Source organism: Halictus rubicundus, chromosome 2 (genome assembly GCF_050948215.1).
Source record: "Halictus rubicundus isolate RS-2024b chromosome 2, iyHalRubi1_principal, whole genome shotgun sequence".
Taxonomy (NCBI): Eukaryota; Metazoa; Arthropoda; class Insecta; order Hymenoptera; family Halictidae; genus Halictus; species Halictus rubicundus.
The window spans coordinates 1,803,842-1,824,560 of NC_135150.1; the positions used below are offsets into that span (position 1 = coordinate 1,803,842).

Consider the following 20,719-nt stretch of genomic DNA (forward strand, 5'->3'; position numbering starts at 1 on the left):
CATCAGAAATAGGTAAGTTTTTGTATTCAATTTTCTTTATTAAGCATTTCCACAATGAAATGTGAATATAACTCGTATTTTTATAATCTTTTGCAATGATTGGCACCCAAAAAGACAAAAAAAATGTATTTAATTAAGCATAGTAAGCAAAGACATACTTGAGTGGTACCATCGTCGACTACGCATAGCGACGGCCCTGGCGAGTCGCGAAAAGGCTGCAATGGCCGTCTGGCGCGAACGCGTCGCGCACACGCTGTCAATTAACATTTTCTGAACCTTCTCGTACATTAAGGGAACCAAATACTTTTCGTGAATGGTTTCTTTACCAGAAATGTCTGTAGAATGCATTCCTGTATAGTAAATTCCTGCTAGACAAAGGATTTTTCACATAAATACAAAAATAGAGCGTACAAAGTACCCGCGTCGGCACATTTTCAAACTTTAACAACCATTTACAACTATTAGGAAGTACATAAAAATATAATTGACTATATGAATATGTAGAGGAGAGTCCCCTCTATCTCTTGACTCAAATTTGAACTTTCTCGCGTGTTTAGTTTTTGCGTAACACGTCGTTTCGTATCAAAATCGGGCATTTTTAGAAAAACCAAAATTTTTCGAAAACGTTGCGTGATGGAGCAATTCTACTTTCAGATTCGGTTTTAGGATGACAAAGTGTATAAGAATTACCCAACAGGTATTGCCAAATTTTTTTGTGTTGGACAGTGTAATCAGTGAACTGCCGATCTTTATGTAAATTAGACTTTTCAGTTTATCTTCTGGTATTTAAAATTAATTAGCAATTTGTAATAAAAGTATAGTATTTTATTTGATCTGAAGATGAAAAATGTATGAAAACATCGTTGAAGTTTGCATTTTACCCTGTAAACGTATAAAATACACAGTCTAATGTTCAAACATATTTTACCAATGATAATTGTTTATTTGTTCAAAATTGAAAATATTAGCACAAGTGAAATGATATTTTTTGAGCATGATAAACAAGGAGGTATTTTAGAAACTTTGCATTCCTGAAGCGTTATTTCGCTTCGCCGGACGTACGAGTTGGAATTATACTAACGGTTTGCACAGTGAACGTATTAACTTTCATATACGTTACCATACATAATTATACGCTTGCATATGCTTCAATAAGATATAGGCAACATAATTTGCAGACGTTTATTGTTTTAATTTTTATGACGCCAGCTGAAATTTTGCGAACTTTGATAAATAAAAAACACCCATTATGCATTTATATGGGATGGAAAAAATTTGTTAATACTTAAAAAAATTGAATGCTATTTTATTAATATTATTTGACCACATATACCTCGATTAAACAAAAATTAAATGCTACTTTATAAATATTATTTAACCACGTATACCTCAATTAAAGAAAAATAAAATGCTATTTTAAAAATATCATTTAACTAAAAACACCTCAATTAAACAAAAATTAAATGCTATTTTATAAATATTACTTGACTACGTATACCTCAATTAAACAAAAATGAAATGCTATTTTATAAATACCATTTGACTACGTACACTTCAATTAGACAAAATTAAAATTTTCTATATTTTTATAATCTCACACTATTATCCAACAGTAATGATAGCGTTGCCAAGATTTATCCACAAAAAGTTAATGTTGAATGACTTTTAACTAAACTTTCAGTAAAAAGTTTCTTTTCATCAAATTGAGACTATATAATTAGATTTCTAACTAGAGAATTAAATTTCTACTGAATTCCCGTTTCAGTGAATTGACTTTGAAAAATGTGAAGTTACGTGAACACCTAATCGTCGTTTTAAATATAACTTTTGAAGAAACGAGCTCCTTCGTAAGAGAACGGTACAGAATACATAGGCTCTATCCGGTAAAGAGTCGCCGCCTGGCGAATGGCAACCGAACATGCACGCAAGTTAGACGGATTGCATACTGCAAGGAGACTTCGAACGGCGCGACTTTCGAAACCACGCTTTATAAGTTTATAGAGTAGTTTTCTACTTTATAGAGTAGAACATTTCAATTTTCCATTAATATGTTGGCTACCTCAATAGTTTGTCCAAATTCAAACATTAATTTTCATGCTAACATATACAGGTTGTTCGACTGCAGATGGGAGAAAATTTATGGGGTAGTTCTCCATTACAATATAAGACGGAAATGAGGAATCAAAAAATTGCGTTTTCGGCTTCATGTTTTAGTTATTAATCATTCAAAATCCGCGTAAGATGCAGCAGCCCGACCAACAGGGGTGTTCTCTTTTGTACTTCGTACTCATTGTAGCTACTGTCGAGAACGTTATAATTTTTTCCAACATATTAAATGTACAGTAATTATACCCAATATAAATACATATAATGCTAGAACATCTTACCAGTTAGATAACAAAAAAGAAGCAGCAAATAACAATGTACATTTTCCGTTTAAAATAAAAGATAACCACATTCTAATCGCGTAATGGTCCAAAGTCCGCCATCAACAAAATTCAAAATAGAGTACCGAATTCAGGCAAGCCATAAATAACCACTTGATAGGCCTTAACAGAAAATAATATTCAAATAGATGAATGAATACATTACCTAGCAGTGATTAAAAGTCATTGTCTTTAAAAATCTAGGATTGATACCGAAGTATTTCGTTTTTAATTTTTTACTGACGCGTCTGTCCATGACCAACCAATTCTATTTCTTACGAATGCTAAGCGCGCGAACTTGACGAATTTTCAAACTCGATTTCCTCGAAAACAAATCCTCGTATGAACAAATTTTATCCTACATTTTCGACTTATTTTTTTATGTTGAATCATTCCCTTTCCGGTTGCACCACCAATTACCGATCATCCTTTATAAATTGCTTTGCTTCTCATTTTTGTGATCGCTGTGTTGGCAGTGAACATGTGTACAATTCATTTGACTATCTCTTAGTAAATTGCAAGATCGTGAACGTCACGTTCCAGTAGATAAAACATTACTATTCCTAAAACATAAAAATGGTGTACGAAGTGTATTCAGTAGAATGAAAAGCTCGAAGAATAATTTAAAACACAAACTATCCACTGTCCTAGTATAGATCACGATCGATACTGTATCCCCTACCGCTCGATAACTGTTCGCGGGTGAAATGATGGGATCGATATTTGCAGGAAAGCCTGGTTGGTAAGTGCGAACTCGTTTCACGCACTTTGCAACGTAATGGAACGCGTGGCAATTAGCCCATGTTCGGAATTGCTGCCAAATTGATATTCGTCGGCCCGGTCCAATAGCTCCGGTATTTTTAAACCTGTTTCTGTTGGCCTACTGCAACCGCGTAACGATCAACAGATATAAATTATATTTAACGCGATAGAATCTCCCGGCGAATCTTACCCGCTGATTTCTGCTTCGACCTTATGTGGATCACGCTTTCTGTCTCCGAATCAGAGCCGACCCAATACGTTGTGCCGCTTCGATCGGAATCACTTTGAAGATCGTCGGAGGTCTCCTCTAAAATCGTCTCCAGGAAATCGACCTGCTGCACCAGCACCGTATCTAGAAACGAATAGGGACATCATTAAAATTGTTAAATAAAAAATAACCAACTAAAAACAAGCTATTTCAGCTTGTCATGTTACGAGACTTATCCTGTATACTGTTGACATTTTGAGTTTTGCGGTTTGCTCTACTCATTTTTAACATGAATTCATAAAATCTGCAACCTAATCGTACACAGTTTTCTTGTTTGTACTCGAGTCTAAAAGTATTACAAGTATTGTATTATTCTGAATATATTAAACGAACTTCGTGTTGAAAGCATTGCGCATTCGTTACATAATTCTTTTAGTTTTGCTACGTACAGGTTTATCGGATGGATAAGCCATAAAAAAGGCTATTCATTCGTCCTGGAAGTGTACATAAGGACGTTTAGCTTCTGAGTCATGGTTTTTGTTGTCGAACGTTTATTGCACTCGTTGGGACTAAACAGTCTCGAATATTGAAAAACAAATCGATCAAAGTTGTATATTTAATTATTCGACGGGATAATCTTACGCATACAGCAGGCAATGGCAGATCGTAACCATGACTTTGGCCGAGACTTATCATCACTATACATAGTCCTCGCAGGTAAGTGACAAGCAAACTGCCCTTTCTCTATGCAAATCACATCGTCGTGGGTTATTGTGTTTAAATCGGAATGTGGAAAATATTTCTTAGAAAAGATCGAAATGATAAAAATGTTGCACTTTATAAAGCAGGTGCTGCGAGCATAATCTCTTAACTGTGCATGTATGTGGACGTAAAATTTCACTACATCCACAAATAATTATTAGATACGGTGAATTCTCTATATATGTCGTCGAGGCATGGCGGATAAATGTCTTGGAATTATCCCCACTACCACGGGGTATACCCCGTGAGGGGCCAAGAAACTCGAGAGACTTCGGTCGCCGAGAAGTGTAACATAATACGGGTCGGGTATATCGGTGTGAGACTGGGAGACCACTACTAATGCAATAACAAAACTTCTTTGTTTTTCATTATTTTTTTTTTTTTGTGGGACTATCACCAAAATATTCATGGCATTTTTGTAATGAAAATGATACAGAACAAACGTTTCAAGGGTGAAAGTCGCAGATTTTTGACCTTGCCACGGAATTTCGCCATTATGTGATCATTATTAAACGTTTGTAGCTCATTGGAACGTTGACCGTTTTCAATGAAACTTTCAGTATGCATGTAAGTAAGTTACCGGAATCTACAAAACACATTTCTTAAATTATCGTTGTAGGCTCAGATAAAAAAGTTGAAAAATCATCATTTTTTTATCATTCCAAACAGTTGCAATCTAAAGAAATTTTTGTTTACACATTATCTAGCGAACTAGTCCTAACATCTAAAAAAAAATTCATGTCATTTGGACCAATTTCAAAAACATTATGCGATTTTTAAGAGTGTCCACTTGATATGGGCCCCAACTGTAAATCGAGAATTCACTATAATAATTAGCATATGTATGTTTGACCGCATCAGCCCGAATACATAGTTCTCACTGAAGGACTAATAAAAGATTTGACAAAATATTTTATACATGAATATCAAGTTCATAAATGATACATTTTCAAATACAATGCTCTAAATAATTTGATTCTGGATCTTTATGTACTTGTAACGCTTAAAAATTTGTAAAGTACAAGTAATTACCTGACAAGAATGAACACAGCATTTTTCGTTTATTTTTAGTTTGAGAATCTTTAAGTCGACGAAAGAAATAATTCCATATTCTAATTTTCATAACATACAACCCGTGCCAAAATGGAATTTGTATGAAAACTCAACTCGCGTTTTTGGTCGATTACAATGCTCTTTGTATAACAAAAGAATCACGACTTTCAACGAACGTATTGCAGATGAAAAAACGAATAATTGGCCACCGATAGAATCGGCTGTACCTTTTCTGCTTATGTCGGCTGCGTATTTGTACTTTATCGTAATCTACGGCCCAAGATACATAAAAAAAAACAGGAAACAGTACTCTTTGACTACATTCATCCAGTATTACAACATATTCCAGATCGCGGAGAACCCAATAGCAACCTATTTCATTATAGACGCTTCAAGGATGGAAGCGCCTCTTGTGGTTTAAGGATGGATTTATTACTTGTACCGATAAGTGGAATGTGCCTACAATCGCAACTCGTACAAGGTAAACAATCACTACTATTTCTGACAGAAAAGAATAGGTAAAATGTAAAACTTTACTCAAGGCCATTTTTTAACGAGTTTTCAAGGTCATTCGTATCAATTTTTTTAAGATGAAAGTTAGGTTTTTTTTTATATTAGTGTAGACTGTAGAGCATACAAAGACGAGTCCGACGACCTTCAAAACCACACCAATTCGATCATTCAATCGCAAGATATTTGTGTCTGAAAGGATCAAATATCTTACCTTTCAGACAGAAATATCTCGTGAGATCAAATGATCGGAACAGTATAGTCATCGAGGTCATTGGAATCGTCTTTCTGTGCTGTACTACAAAAATATCCAACAAAAATATAACGATCCTTTTAAAGAAAATTCAGACGACCTTGAAGTATTGTTGATAAATGACCTTGAGAAAAGATTCTTTCAGCTGTCATATGCATAACTTTGTCCTGAATTGTTTCTTTCGTACAACAGCAAATGTGTCAGATATTTAGGTGATCTTATTTAGCTTAGACACCCTGTGAACACAATGAAATATGTCAATATTTGGTGAACAATTATTATGTTAATTCAATGGCGTCTCCAAGGCAACCGTGTCTATACACATACATACAGTGGCTCACGAAGATGTTCGAATACCCTTTAAAACCGTATTACCTTTCAATATCGAACCAAACCCCCTGACCTTTTTTTAGCAATAAGAATCACTGGTTTAACTAAATGCCCAAACACCCAAAACCCCATGACACTTTAACCTTTCAACCCAAAAGTTTAAAGAAATATATTTCAATCGTCTTGCAATACTGATACGAAAATCAGTGTACAGTAAATTTTAGTGGGGTCATGAGAGACCCCAGAACACCATTACATCAAATCATGTGAACGTGACACCAAAAAATGTCGTGTGGCTATTACATTTGTACTAATGTCAAGTCGGACCTCATGATGAAGATTTTACATAGAATCTATTAAAATATGTAAATTAACCCTTTGAGCGCTATGAACGCGTATATGGGTTCCACACCACCATTCAATTTGGGCCGTGAACACATACAGTGGCTCACGAAAGTAGAGTTGGGCAAAATATTTATCTAAATAAAAATTTCGAATAACGAATAAAAGATAAAAAAAATTTTATTCGTTATTCGAAGGTTCGAATTAAAAAAGTATCTGTATTCGACGAGTATCGAATAAATAATTTTATTCGACGAGAATTTATTGTATGCCGTTTGGCAGTCCCTGGGTCTTCGACGTTCGGCGCTTGTCGGTCCTCATCGGGCGTCGTCGCTGTTTATTTGTCGAGCTGGCAAAATTTATCCGAAGAATTATTTGAAACCTTCGAATAAATCTACGGATAAAAATGCTAAATACAGTCCAATTTGTACCGTGTTTAGAGTAATTTTAATCTGAAGAATGCTACGAATTAGTTGGCGCAAGTCCCATAAAAAAATAATTAGAAATAAAGAAGTTTTGCAATTGGATTGGTAGTTGTTTCACACCGATATCTCGCGACTCTACGAGCTCGGAACTTCAAAGACCAGCGACCGACCAACAGCATACAATGTAAGCGGATGGAGAATCGCGCATTATTGGCAATTTATGCCTGTATGTTTTAAACCAGAACAATATTGTTAAGACGAATGCGTTGTAGAGCTTATCCCGATCAAAATGAGTCCAAACACGACATCATTTGGACTGTCTTTAATGAGATTGTAATTTTTATCGTAACATTACGTATCAGTGAAACTTGTTCGATTACACTCGAATTTGACCTCATTTTCATCAGGAAAATCCCCTCCATTCGCTCGTCACAATTTTATGAGGATATATTGAAAAATCTAAAAGTTTGAACTTTCATTCGTGCGCGATTCTCCATCCGCTTACATTGTATGTCGTCTGTCGTCGTTGGGTCTTTTGGGTTATTCGAAGATTTATTCGAAGCCTTCGAATAAAAGATACAGATAAAAGATGAAAAAATTATTCGAAGTTCGAATAAATAAGCTCCGAATAAAAAAATTATCTTTATTCGTCGGATAAATTCTCGTCGAATAAAACTATTTATTCGATACTCGTCGAATAAAGATACTTTTTTTATTCAAACCTTCGAATAACGAATAAAGATAAAGTATCTTTTATTCGAATCGTTATTTAAATAATTTTTTATCTAAATAATGCCCAACTCTGCACGAAAGTATTCGAACGCTTACGTTTACAAATTTTAATGAATAAAATAAGATGTACTAAACTAATCTGTATAGAACAATTTGGTATCTATAGTAAGGGGGAAGTCTCAAGATTATGTCAGTAAAATTTGAAAAGGATTCAAAAACGTAGGCAGAAGTTATGATATATTTATTAGAAACACGCATAATACATTATTTAATGTTAATATTTTGTTGGACCACCTTTAGCAGTAACGATGTGTCTCAATCGACGTTCCATACTATAAACCAATGATTTTGTAAAAGTACACTCAATGTATTTAATCTTTCTCCGATTTCTGCCCATAAATTTTCAATTGGATTTATGTCTGGACTTTGCGGTGGAGTAGTTAACATATGTGGTGTGTTATATATATGATCCATTCTTTCACAATTCCTGCAGTATGCTTGGGATTGTTATCTTGTTGGAAGTGGAAGTCTTCCAATAATCCTAATTTACGGGCACTTTCTTTAAGGTTGTTCCTTAAAATATTTAAATACTTATATTTATCGAGTATTCCATCAATGAATACCAAATTTCCGGTGCCACTTGCTGCCATGCACCCCCACACCATAACCGATCCACCTCCGTGTTTCACTGTTTGGTGTAAATTTTTAATTTCCAATTCCGTATTTGGTTTTCTCCAAACATAATTTCGACCATCTGAGGCAAAGATGTTAAATTTAGACTCATCCGAAAAGATGACTTTATCCCAGAAAAAATTATCTTTATTGAGATATGCTTTTGCAAAGGCCAGTCTTTTTTTCGATTTACCGCATTAATATACGGCTTCTTTTGTGGTACTCTGCCATGAAAATCATTATTTCGTAAGATTCGTCGACACAATTCGGGATGAACTTCTTTATGAAACATATCAGCTAACATATTTGTGAGTTTAGGACCGGATATAGTAGGATCTTTTTTTATCTCGCGAATGATAATTTTCAACACACAAAACAGTGAAACCGTCAGAAAAAATAGCAAGTGTCGTCACGTTATTTTCAACTTATTAAAAATATTAAGAAAAAAAGTATATTTTTATCAAAATCGTGGTTTATTTAACTGACACAATTTTTATTTTGCATAAAGATTTGTAGTCTAGTCCATTAATTTCCACTGAACCGAAATAAAATTATATTTTTTTGTTATCAATATACAGTCATTAGAGAATACATAGACATACAACGAACATAGCTGCGATAAAAAAAATACGCAGCTGCGATTTGAAACAGTTGAGAGAATGAAGCAAATTAATATGTCAATTGTTACGAGCCAGGGCTGCGAGCAACGTGAGAGGCCGGCGAGGGGGTTGTTACCCCAGGAATATGGTTTCAATTTGTTAGTTAATTTTGAAATCTTTGTTGATTTGGATTTAAGATTAGTAAGCCTCGTAACTTATATATAATTTAATTGATACAATCCGAGCAGTAAGATTGTATCGTGTGGGAACGTTCAATTACTAGATTAGGATATTAGGCAATAATTAAGGGTTGTAGATTACGCGAGTTAACAAACAAGACAAATATATTCTGAATTGAAATAATTACAAGTGTTGTTGTTTGTGTCGCGAATGAATTTAGTGGGTGTACAATTGGAGAAATTGTTATCTACGATGCACGGTTTAAACGCACTGACAATGCGGGGTCAGAGAGCAATTATTGAATGCCAAATAGAATATATAGCGAACGAACGGAATCTATAAGGTTACGATTTGATTCGAAAGGGACTTTAACCCGATCTCACTAGAATTGACTCTTATGCGTGTAAAGCCTCGTACAGACCTGAACATTTCGACGAACATTGCGCCGAACAGCGAACGAAACGCAAAATCGACATTCATTTCGGCGAACCGAACAGCGCGATTTTTCGTTTCGGTCGGTGTTCGGCGCAATGTTCGGCGCAATGTTCGTCGAAATGTTCAGGTCTGTACGAGGCTTTACGCGACGTGACTGCACGATTACTGAAACGCTACTGAACCACTTCTGAATCTCGACTGAACCAGAGAGGATGAAAATGAACGGGTTTATATACCTTGAAAATGAAAGGGGTACTCTGTTTAAGATTTAATGTCGCGTAGGGTCACAATCACATTTTTTGTTACTTCTAATGAAAAGCAGGCCTCGGTTAGATTTTCGTTGAAAGGGGTTAATGAAGGTTATCCGGGCTATTTCCTATCAGAATATTAATTAACGCATGCCAGAGGGGAGTGTCTAGAGATTTTGATATAAAGAAGGCATACAGTATCTTTCGTTAATAAAAGAGGCCTGTTGGGACGCTTTTCGTTCTCAGAAAAGAGATTAGAACTTCTAATCGAAATGAACGTGGAGAACGTCTCCATACGTAACACAATATATTGCATCCAGTTTCATAAAATTTTGGAGGGAACGAGGAAATTTATAATTGGCACTTGCAACAATTACCGAAGAAAATGTTTATTTTACATAAAGATCCGCAATCTACTTATGAACGACGAAAAAGATCTAATCGCTGTAACCGTAAAATAAATCGCAGTGCAAGAAGTTAATATTTCCACCGTTTTCCGTTTCGCTCGCTCCCTTTTATCATATAAACGCATAATGATCCGTAGCCTAGTCGTGGACCATTCAGGCAACACGGTAAAAAAAATGCATGGGCACGTCTCGTCGGTGGACAGGCAGCATTGGAAAGAGATAAACGGTTACGATTCCGCAAAGCGTAACCGCAGTTTGTATCCTTCGTCGCTTCTAAACGACCGCTGAACCTGTCCGTGCCGCTGTCGGTAACGCTTAGTTGGTAGGTGCAGCACGATGCATAACTGCATGGCATTGCGCAGTGACAGAACGAACGCGCTTGAACCGTTAATTCAGAGGTCACTCTCGGTAGAAATGTTCGCCGCGAGCGTGTACGCTTTCATTCAGTTAAGAAAGTCGTGTAAAATGGCAAACGGAAAAAACTGCTGTTGAATCATCGCCGAGGATGCTTGCGCATTCTTCGCCTCGTGACGAAAGGCTGACACGTTCGCAACACTGCTGTACGATTCCGTGAATTCAAACGATGCAAGACACCGCATTGGCACCACATTGCAAATCCGTGGTACAGTAAAGTCTTGATCCGAGCCGAAGGGAGCTACACGATCTTAGTCAGTTCGCCTATCCCCTCCACTGGAGGAGGTACATACCCCGGGAGGGGCCGAGAAGCTCGAACTGCTTCGGTTCGCCGAGCAGTGTAAAGTGTAAACATGCCGCGTCATTCGATACCGGGTCGGGTATATCGATGTGAACCACTACTAATCCAATTACAAAATTTCTTTATTTTTCGTAATTTTTTTATGGGACTTTCACCAAGTTATTCGTGGAATTTTTCTGACAGAAATGACACTAAACACGATATAATTTGAGCTGTATTTAGTGGTTTATATAGTAACCCTATACGGTCTATGTCGCAGCACGGACCTTAGGATTGGACCTAGATCAAGACTTTACTGTAATAGTAGTAATAAACTGAACAGGTATTACAACAGAACCTCGTACAGCACAATCAAGACAATTAACACTAAACCTACCATCGTCGGTCAAAATGACCGGTTCCAGATTTTTCATTTTACAATTACTGAAATTATAAAGATGATTTCGTCGGAAATGATTGAATGGATATATTTAGTAAAGCATGTATTATAATATGAACCTCACAAAATCCAAATAAATTCAATCTCGTTATTTTTATAAGACAACATGAATTAGTTACTGTTAAGGTTCGGTAGGATTAGTGTTAAAAAGATTCTGCACAATATGTATCTTCTGTGGCAGTAAATCTACAGTCTGTATAATTTCACCCGGGATACTTCCTGAAATCATTTATCAATTTTCTTTCTTTCTTACTTTTTGGCTCAATCGTTAACCTCTTCCAATCTTGTGTGAAGCCAAACTCGACATTGACCTTTGCGTCACTAGACTGCGGATATTTGCGCAAAATAAAAACTTCCTATGTCAACTGTAAGAGATAGAAATGGCATAAAAATGGACATTTTCTTCTAATAATTTCAACGAAGCGAAAACAGTATACCGATATTCTTAAATTCTTCCCAAGCCTTCACAGTTTTGTATTTTGTCTACTCAGTTTTAAACAATATGAAAATATACATGTATTGCCATGGTTCGAAGAATAATGCACGCAAATGCGGATGTAGCTTTACGTTGAATTTAACTCGGTTCAAGTGTGGACGAGGCTTAAGACAGTGCACGATTGCAATCGAGCACCACGAGAGTGCAGCTCTTTCCGTTGTTGCACATAATGTGCACTTTCGGAAGTTTCCATGAGCGAAAACTGCAAACGAACGCGAGCTACTGACCCTTTCAAGACTCACAGCACTAATTGCAATATTTGCATCATTTATTGGATGATCCGTGAAACACGTAGTCTTATAAACAATTTAAAAAATTACAACGAATATTTCTGAAACGGAATATACAAATGTACGCCCTGAAAGGGATCACCGACTCCAGAATTAATTTATAAAAGTCCATTAAAGTCCGTTATTCTTATGAAACACAATTTCGTCTTCTGAACAATGAAAAATTATAATAAATATTTTTGAAATGATGTATAACGTTCACATATGTTATTTTAATACACCAAATATAATAAATATACCTACATCTTGGAAACTTGTTATTGTACAACGAACAAGTTAACTATAATTGTTATTTAACGGACGGACAAGTCGAGAATGGAACGTGCATGATTCAGACTCCGTTCCCGATTAATATGAAACTACGCGGGAAAAACGAAGTGTCCTCATGGTTCTTCGTACATGATTCGTTCGATTCGCTCAGATAGATCAATAAACCAATTACGTTGCCGATGGCCATCAATTAGAGTCATTTACGTGAACGCGTTCACGTGATATTTGCTCACTTTGACGTTATGTAAACGATTTATGTATAACTTTATTCTGTCCTACGTTCCTGAAAAATCAGTTTCTATGAAACTTCTAAATGAACGAGAATAGTAATATGCAGAAATTCTTGAGGTAGCATCGGTAAAAAAGAAGCTATACTGTTGAAATAATGTAGTCACATTGTAAGTAAAACTCACATCCGGGAATGTCGGGGCGTCGGTGCGGCGTCGCTTTGGCTGTTAAAATGTAACAACTTGAAAAAAGACTAATGGTGTGTGCGTCATAAGTCGAAATGACGATCGGCACGAGACGAGAGTGGGGAAGGCGTTAGTTGCACGTCCGCCCAAGAGTCAGTTCGACAAAAGAGTCGGTTTAGGCAGGACATACCTGGTATACAGGGTGGCCCACATAACCCTTAACAGCTCAATATCTCGAAAACTATGACATCGATTTTCAAGTTCTTCATCTTAAATTGCATAGATCTGAAGGGCCTTTCTAATTACATAAGCGTGAAGTGGCGCCCCCTTTCCCTTTAAAGGGGGCCGGGGTACATTTGTAATTTTAAATGGTACCTCCTATACAAACGTTACATATTTCGATTCTACAGGAAGAAACAAGTAAATTTTGTCTGAAACATTTTTTTGTCAGATACTTCCATGACGAGATATAACAGTTTGAAGTTTCGAATTGTAGGTACTTACTTGAAGCGCTCGGAAATACTCATTGGCAATTTATGCCTGTATGTTTTAAACCAGAACAATATTGTTAAGACGAATGAGTTGTAGAGCTTATCCCGATCAAAATGAGTCCAAACGCGACATCATTTGGACTGTCTTTAATGAGATTGTAATTTTTATCGTAACATTACGTATCAGTGAAACTTGTTCGATTACACTCGAATTTGACCTCATTTTCATCAGGAAAATCCCCTCCATTCGCTCGTCACAATTTTATGAGGATACATTGAAAAATCTAAAAGTTTAAAATTTCATACGTGCGCGATTCTCCATCCGCTTACATTGTATGTCGTCTGTTATCGCTGAGTCTTTGAAGCTCGGCGCTCGGCAAAAGTTATTCGAACATTTATTCGAAGCCTTCGAACAAAAGATACAGATAAAAGATGAAAAAATTATTCGAAGTTCGAATAAATCCGCTCCGAATAAAAAAAATTATCTTTATTCGTCGGATAAATTCTCGTCGAATAAAATTATTTATCCGATACTCGTCGAATAAAGATACTTTTTTTATTCGAACCTTTGAATAACGAATAAAGATAAAGTATCTTTTATTCGAATCGTTATTTAAATAATTTTTTATCTAAATAATGCCCAACACTGTCCGTGCTCCTAAAGGCTCGTACAGACCTGAACATTTCGACGAACATTGCGCAGAACGGCGCGCCGAACAGCGAACGAAACGCAAAATCGACATTCATTTCGGCGATCCGACCGGCGCGATTTTGCGTTTCGGTCGCTGTTCGGCGCAATGTTCGTCGAAATGTTCAGGTTTGTGCGAGGCTTACCCGTTTGCGTTCGTGCGCGCGGTCGATCCATCGCTTGTCGGTTTTTCGACATACATCAAAAGCCTCGTACAAACCTGAAAATTTCGACGAACATTGCGCCGAACAGCGACCGACACGCAGAATCGCGCCGTTCGGTTCGCCAAAATGAATGTCGATTTTGCGTTTCGTTCGCTGTTCGGCGCAATGTTCGTCGAAATGTTCAAGTCTGTACGAGCTTTAATAGGCATTTGAGCGACTCTGGTTCAATGAATTATGCTCTATTTCTTCTGTTCTGTTTAAAAAAAAAATTACGAAAAAGTTCATGAATATTCTACCTGATAGCACACACAACTGTGAATTTTTTCCGTATTTTTGACTACAAAATCGATTTCTAAAAAGTTCCGGAAACTTAGAATTGCTGACTTTATATTTCAATATAAACGTTGTCGGTCGACCGCGTTTATACAATATTATTATAGTAGTTGCGTGTTATTGTGGTTATCGTTTTTTCGGATTTTTTGAATTAGGCAAACAAGTGTGAAAATTGAAAATCTCCAAAAGAATCCGCATTTCTCATAAATCTATAAATTCAGTAGTGTTGAAAGCAATGTTTTTGATTTATTTTTCCAGATTTTTTTAGAAAGTGCATCGTAGTTTGATGGGCTGATTCGATATCCTATGATTTGCTCCCTTCAGATTACAGTTCACGGGTTGCTCGAGTTCTTTTTATTAGACACGAAGGGATTCGACTTAATGACGTTTGCGAGAACAAATCGACCTACAGGAGCGCAATTTGCCTTGCACAAGTGCAGAGGCACGCACCGCGATGCAACATCACGGAAGAGAACCACCTGTTGCACTCGCCTGTTGCCGGTTCGTTCCGCAACCAGCGGGGCGGACGTGAATAATCCATCGACTTGCACAAAAATAATCGCTGATCTATCCGACGCGCGTAATGTTGCATCGATCGCACCGATTCTGCGCAGTTAAAGGAATCGAGACTCGATCGCACTGGAACTGTCGCAACAAGTACAATCAAATCGAATATCTCAGTAATCAATCGGCTGCGGATTCTTATGCGTTTTTATTCGTTACTTCTTGCGAATTTCTGCACGCTAATTTAAGATGCGAGAAACTAAAAATTCCTCTCTTTTATTATGATATATCAGTTTCCTTATGTTATCTGCTTTTTCATGTATTGCGTTCATTACAATTTTCAAAAGCATTTAATCTTAATTTGAATATGTACTGCTCTTTAATTACGATTCTACATAATTCTATGGAGTTTCCTAAAAACAGTCATACAATGTTGATAACATCATTAAATATTTAATTATTTATGTTTAACCTGAGATAATGGTTAAAACAAGTGTCATGCATTCACTTTTTTGATACTTTTCAATTTATTTTAAAAACAAAAAACTCGAGTGAAAATCTAACTATAACACACGGTAGAAAATACTTTATTTACACGGAAATCATGAAAGAATGCTACAACACAGATTTTGTTTATGACTGTGAAAACAAAGTAATTCCGTGGGATACGCGATACCATCAGTGATTCTCAACGCTAACGATTGCTTGACATTGCGCTGAAAGAATGCTTTACTCCCAACCATTAACTGTTTTGTTTCGTGCTAGATTGTAACCATTTTTGTTACTTCGTTTAGTAAGCAGAATGTCATTCTTTGTACACAATTTTCTCTGTTGTTTTTTAATGCAATTTGCACATTTTAAATAAGAGTACAGTGTACATAAATGTACAATAAAACAATGATTTTTTAAAATTTTGAAAAGTATTCGAAAATATAATATATGTTATCATCTAATCACTGTACATGAAGAATGCACTCCTTGTTTAATAATCCGACTGCGAACTGAACAAAATTGAGCCTCTTTTATGAATCGTATCAGTAAATTACAAATAAACTATGTAATAGCATATTAAACTCTGTTATAATTTTGTGGCGTAGAATTTGTAAAAAATGTTATAAGTAACATTTAAATAATTGGACTGTCGATATTACACACTTGTGATAAGAATGACTAGCTGAAACAGTAAACTGTGAAGACGTTAGACGAAATTAAGAATGTTGCTACATTCTTTGCAATTTATCAAAATTATTAAAAGAACAAACACATTTTATTTCAACTCCTGTTTCTTACTATTCATGTAGATAATTTTTTGTTCATAAAGATTCGCAGTCTACTAATAGCACATATACGCTACGCTCACTTAATGTACCAATGATTTTGCACAGTCTATAAAGATCCACATTATTTGCTACGCATAGAAATGCTACAATGTTCAAACGAGAGAGAGAGAGAGAGAGAGAGAGAGAGAGAGAGAGAGAGAGAGAGAGAGAGAGAGAGATGAGAATAATGAACGTTTGGTGAGATCATGCGAACGTTTGTGTTACCCAGTCACCTGGTAATTTGTGGGGAGAAACCGATTCTAGATTGTAGATGATGTTTGCGGAAATCTAGCGAGCATGCATAACGCGCCTTCCACGCTAATGGAAATCGCATGACTGGTACCCTGCTAGCCGAGTTCGGTTGTAGTTTTTCATTAACTCTCGCACGCTCGCCCACGGTTGTAGAAAGCAGCCCAGATTAAGTTCTGGTCGTTAACAAGCGATCAGTATGCAAAGACCGAGCTATTTTCTAGCCGATGGAAATCACGGTAATGATACTACGCCAATATGTAGAGCGTAGATAAACAGAAAGACTCCCGATGACTGTGTTGCAAGTAATTCTGTTTCCCGTTTGTCGCAACAACTATATAGACCGGCCAAGGCTGGAAACAACGTCAATAAGCTCCGTCTTACTCATTAACGGATCGCGGATCTTTATGCAATTTCCCATTTTTATAGTTGATTTTCCAGAAAGTGTGGTGAGAAAACATTCTCTTTCGCTGATTAGAAGATTCATTGTACGAGGAGTAACGTAAGAACTTTATTACATTTGAATAGTACAAATGTCTTCTTGTATTTCATTTGCCATAAATTCATAATGATTTTCAGTCTTCTCGTTAATTACACTTTTGTTGATATTACACACCTGTCTCCCGAAACAAGTTACAGATACTGTAAACAAAATTTCTCTTGCGTTTCTGGTACTCTTTCTATGCATATTCCCATAGGAAAACATTATCGTGGGACCTCAAGCCGAACCTAAACGAAGGCAACACCAGAAACGTCCTCCTCTTCTTTGAATCTATTGACTCATATGGCAAGAGACCCAATTACCATGGGGGTACCAATTGCTGTGCCTACAATAATTATACTTATTTTTAAAGCATAATGAATATTAAAAAAGAGATATATAACATATATATTAACTGATTTTAATGAAAAAAATTCAATATCTCTTTTCCAATATTCATCCTGCTTTAACAGTACGTATAATTAATATAGGCACGGTAATTAGTACCATCACAGTAATTGGATCCCTTACCCTATGACTCATTATGTATATTTTGATGTACCTATGTTAATGTTAACTCTATTCTATTGTATAAAAATATATATATATATATAAATACTATACTATATAAAAATAAACTATAAATAAATAAACCTGCTGCAAAACAGGTAAAATAAACAAAAATTCTTCTCTACAAAATTTTATAAATTCAAACGACTACAGAATCTAAACAATCTCTTTCCACGTTTATTTTTATATAGCCTTTTAACAGTTTCATTTAACTAAAGGCAATCTTGCTAGCGCACGTGGTACAATTTAATTGAATGTTTTATTTCAGAAAATATGTGAAAGTATTACTGTCAGAAAACAACATCAAAATCCACTTCGCCAGATAAAGGTTAATCCATTATTTCTTCCGAAAGAAAGAATTTTCTGAAAACTAGCATTACGGAATCGTACTTTCCATTTTCACTCGATCAACCACGCAGGTGCTGGATTAAAATCTTGAATTCCCATTTTAATAGAATAATCTGTACGAGTAAAAATTCAAGTATGACATTTGCATTTCATTTTTTAAAGAAATGGACGACACTCGCAGCACATGAGACAGCATTCGTTCTAAGTTTCTACATTAGAAATTATACCACGCTTTCATCACTTACGCGCCTTCAGTAATAACATTCGAAAAAAGCCTGGTATATTATCTGGTAATATATGCTGATTTCTCGGCTTCCGTTTCACCGCAATGCATTCGTAATTCTCACGGACGAATCACAAGTCACGAAACGAAAATATTCATCCACCGAAACGTCGTCAATTTCTTTTTCATTTTGCATTATTCACAGCGCATGATATGAAGCCGAATTTAACCACTGACAGATAAAACCTTACGCGAGCTTAATTATATCTTGTCTTGTTCACAGCTAATCGAAGTTCCGCAGCTAAAAATAACTTTTAAATCTCAAATACTCTGTATCAAATAATATTTTCGGTTTCATACAATTGTTACGTATGGAGACGTTCTCCACGTTTGTTTCGATTAGAATTTCTAATCTCTTTTCTGAGAACGAAAAGCGTCCCAACAGGCCCCTTTTATTAACGAAAGATACTGTATGCCTTCTTTATATCAAAATCTCTAGACACTCCCTTGTGGCATCCGTTAATCAATATTCTGATAGGAAATAGCCCGGATAACCTTCATTAACCCCTTTCAACGAAAATCTAACCGAGGCCTGCTTTTCATTAGAAGTGACAAAAAATGTGACTGTGACCCTACGCGACATCAAATCTTAAACAGAGTACCCCTTCCATTTTCAAGGTATATAAACCCATTCGTTTTCATCCTCTTTGGTTCAGTTGAGAAGCGGTTTAGTCAAGATTCGGACGCGATTCAGTACTCGTGCAGTCACGTCGCGTCAAGTCTAGTGAGATCGGGTTAAAGTCCCTTTCGAATCAATTCGTAACCTTATAGATTCCGTTAGTTCGGTATATATTCTATTTGGCATTCAATAATCGCTATCTAACCCCGCATTGCCAGTGCGTCAACACCGTGCATCATAGGTAACAAATTCTCAAATTCTACATTCACTCGCGACACAAACAACAACATTTGTAATTATCTTAAATCAGAATATATTTGTCTTGTTTGTTAACTCGCGTAATCTACAACCCTTAATTATTGCCCAATATCCTAATCTAATAATTGAACGTTCCCACACGATACAATCTTACCGCTCGGATTGTATCAATTAAATTATATAAGTTACAAGGCTTACTAATCTTAAATTCAAATCAACGAAGATTTCTCCCACCTAGTGGCTCCCCGGTTCCGCATTGGGTGCTTCCACGAAAACTATACCCCATCCTAGCGGATCCCCGATCTCGCATTGGGTTCTTCCGTATCCTAGCAGCTCCCTGATTTTGCATCAGGTGCGTCTGTGAGTTTTCCACCTTCCTTTCATATCGGGTTCGCCGCGTGTCGAACCTAGTGACTCCCCGATCTCGCATTTGGTGCGTTCGCGAAGTTTCATCCTCCTAGTAGCTCCTCGGTTTCGCATCGGGCGCGTCTGCGTTTGACTCCAACCTCCCAGAGGTTCCCTGATTACGCATCAGGTGCGTCCTCGACGTCAACTATCCTAGCGGCTCCCCGATTTCGCATTGGGTGCGTCCGCCTACCTAACTAACAAATCGAAACCATATTCATGGGGTAACAACCCCTCGCCGGCCTCTCGCGTTGCTCGCAGCCCTGGCTCGTAACACAATACATCAACATTTTGATAGATGTAAAAACGGTACCAGAAACCTGAGAGAAAATTTTTGGTAGAATCTGCGACTGGTCCAGAGACTACTTTACCACGTGAACGTGCACGGGAGAGACCAAAAACCGCAGAGAAAAGAGGAGCCTCTTCGACAGCGTTTGAACTGTCTACTATCTACACAGGGTATACCCTGTGAGGCGCCATGAACCGAGGCCTCTAGAGCTTCGCTGTCTTTTTCTACGTTCAGCGTGGATCAAAGAACAGTATCTCCTGGACGATATATGTCTCTGGCTGGACCAGTGTTTTGGACATACGGTAAGGAGCATAACTGAACCAATAACCACAACTTCTGTGTAAATTATTATTTATTGCTAGGAATATAGAAGAATAACAAAAAATAAACATTATAATTATTTTTGTCATAGTTAGAAGTAACTGAAGAAATTTTTTTCAATAATTAATGTCTCCTCGTTTAGCAATGACAAGAAAAAATAGATTGACTCGGTTTTGCATCACGTTCAATACCTGGCATTATTTAATATATTATTTATTTTTAATATCTCGTCCACAGCCCTTTTGCTTGTAAAACTGCACTAATTCGCTTTGGCATACTTTCTACTAATTTTTTACAATAATCCGGAGATATTTGTTCCTACTGTACTTGAATTCTATCATGGAAATCTGTGATTGAAGTTGGTTGGGAGTCATATGAATCCGTCCTTCTAGTAAACCCCATAGATTCTCTATGGGGTTGAGGTCGGGGC

General features: G+C 36.5%; 1 protein-coding gene across 12 annotated transcripts in view; it reads right to left on the bottom strand.

Annotated features, from left to right (window-relative positions):
- LOC143363127 (uncharacterized) overlaps nucleotides 1-20,719 on the bottom strand; it is a 180,816-nt gene that overhangs the window by 142,495 nt on the left and 17,602 nt on the right. For 11 of the 12 annotated variants that reach the window (XM_076803739.1, XM_076803745.1, XM_076803744.1 and 8 more), the window contains one exon: nucleotides 3,379-3,540. The exons of the other annotated variant lie outside the window; for it this stretch is intronic. In XM_076803739.1, coding sequence (XP_076659854.1) covers nucleotides 3,379-3,540 — 162 coding nt within the window. The remainder of the gene's footprint in view (nucleotides 1-3,378; nucleotides 3,541-20,719) is intronic. 12 annotated transcript variants of the gene reach the window in all.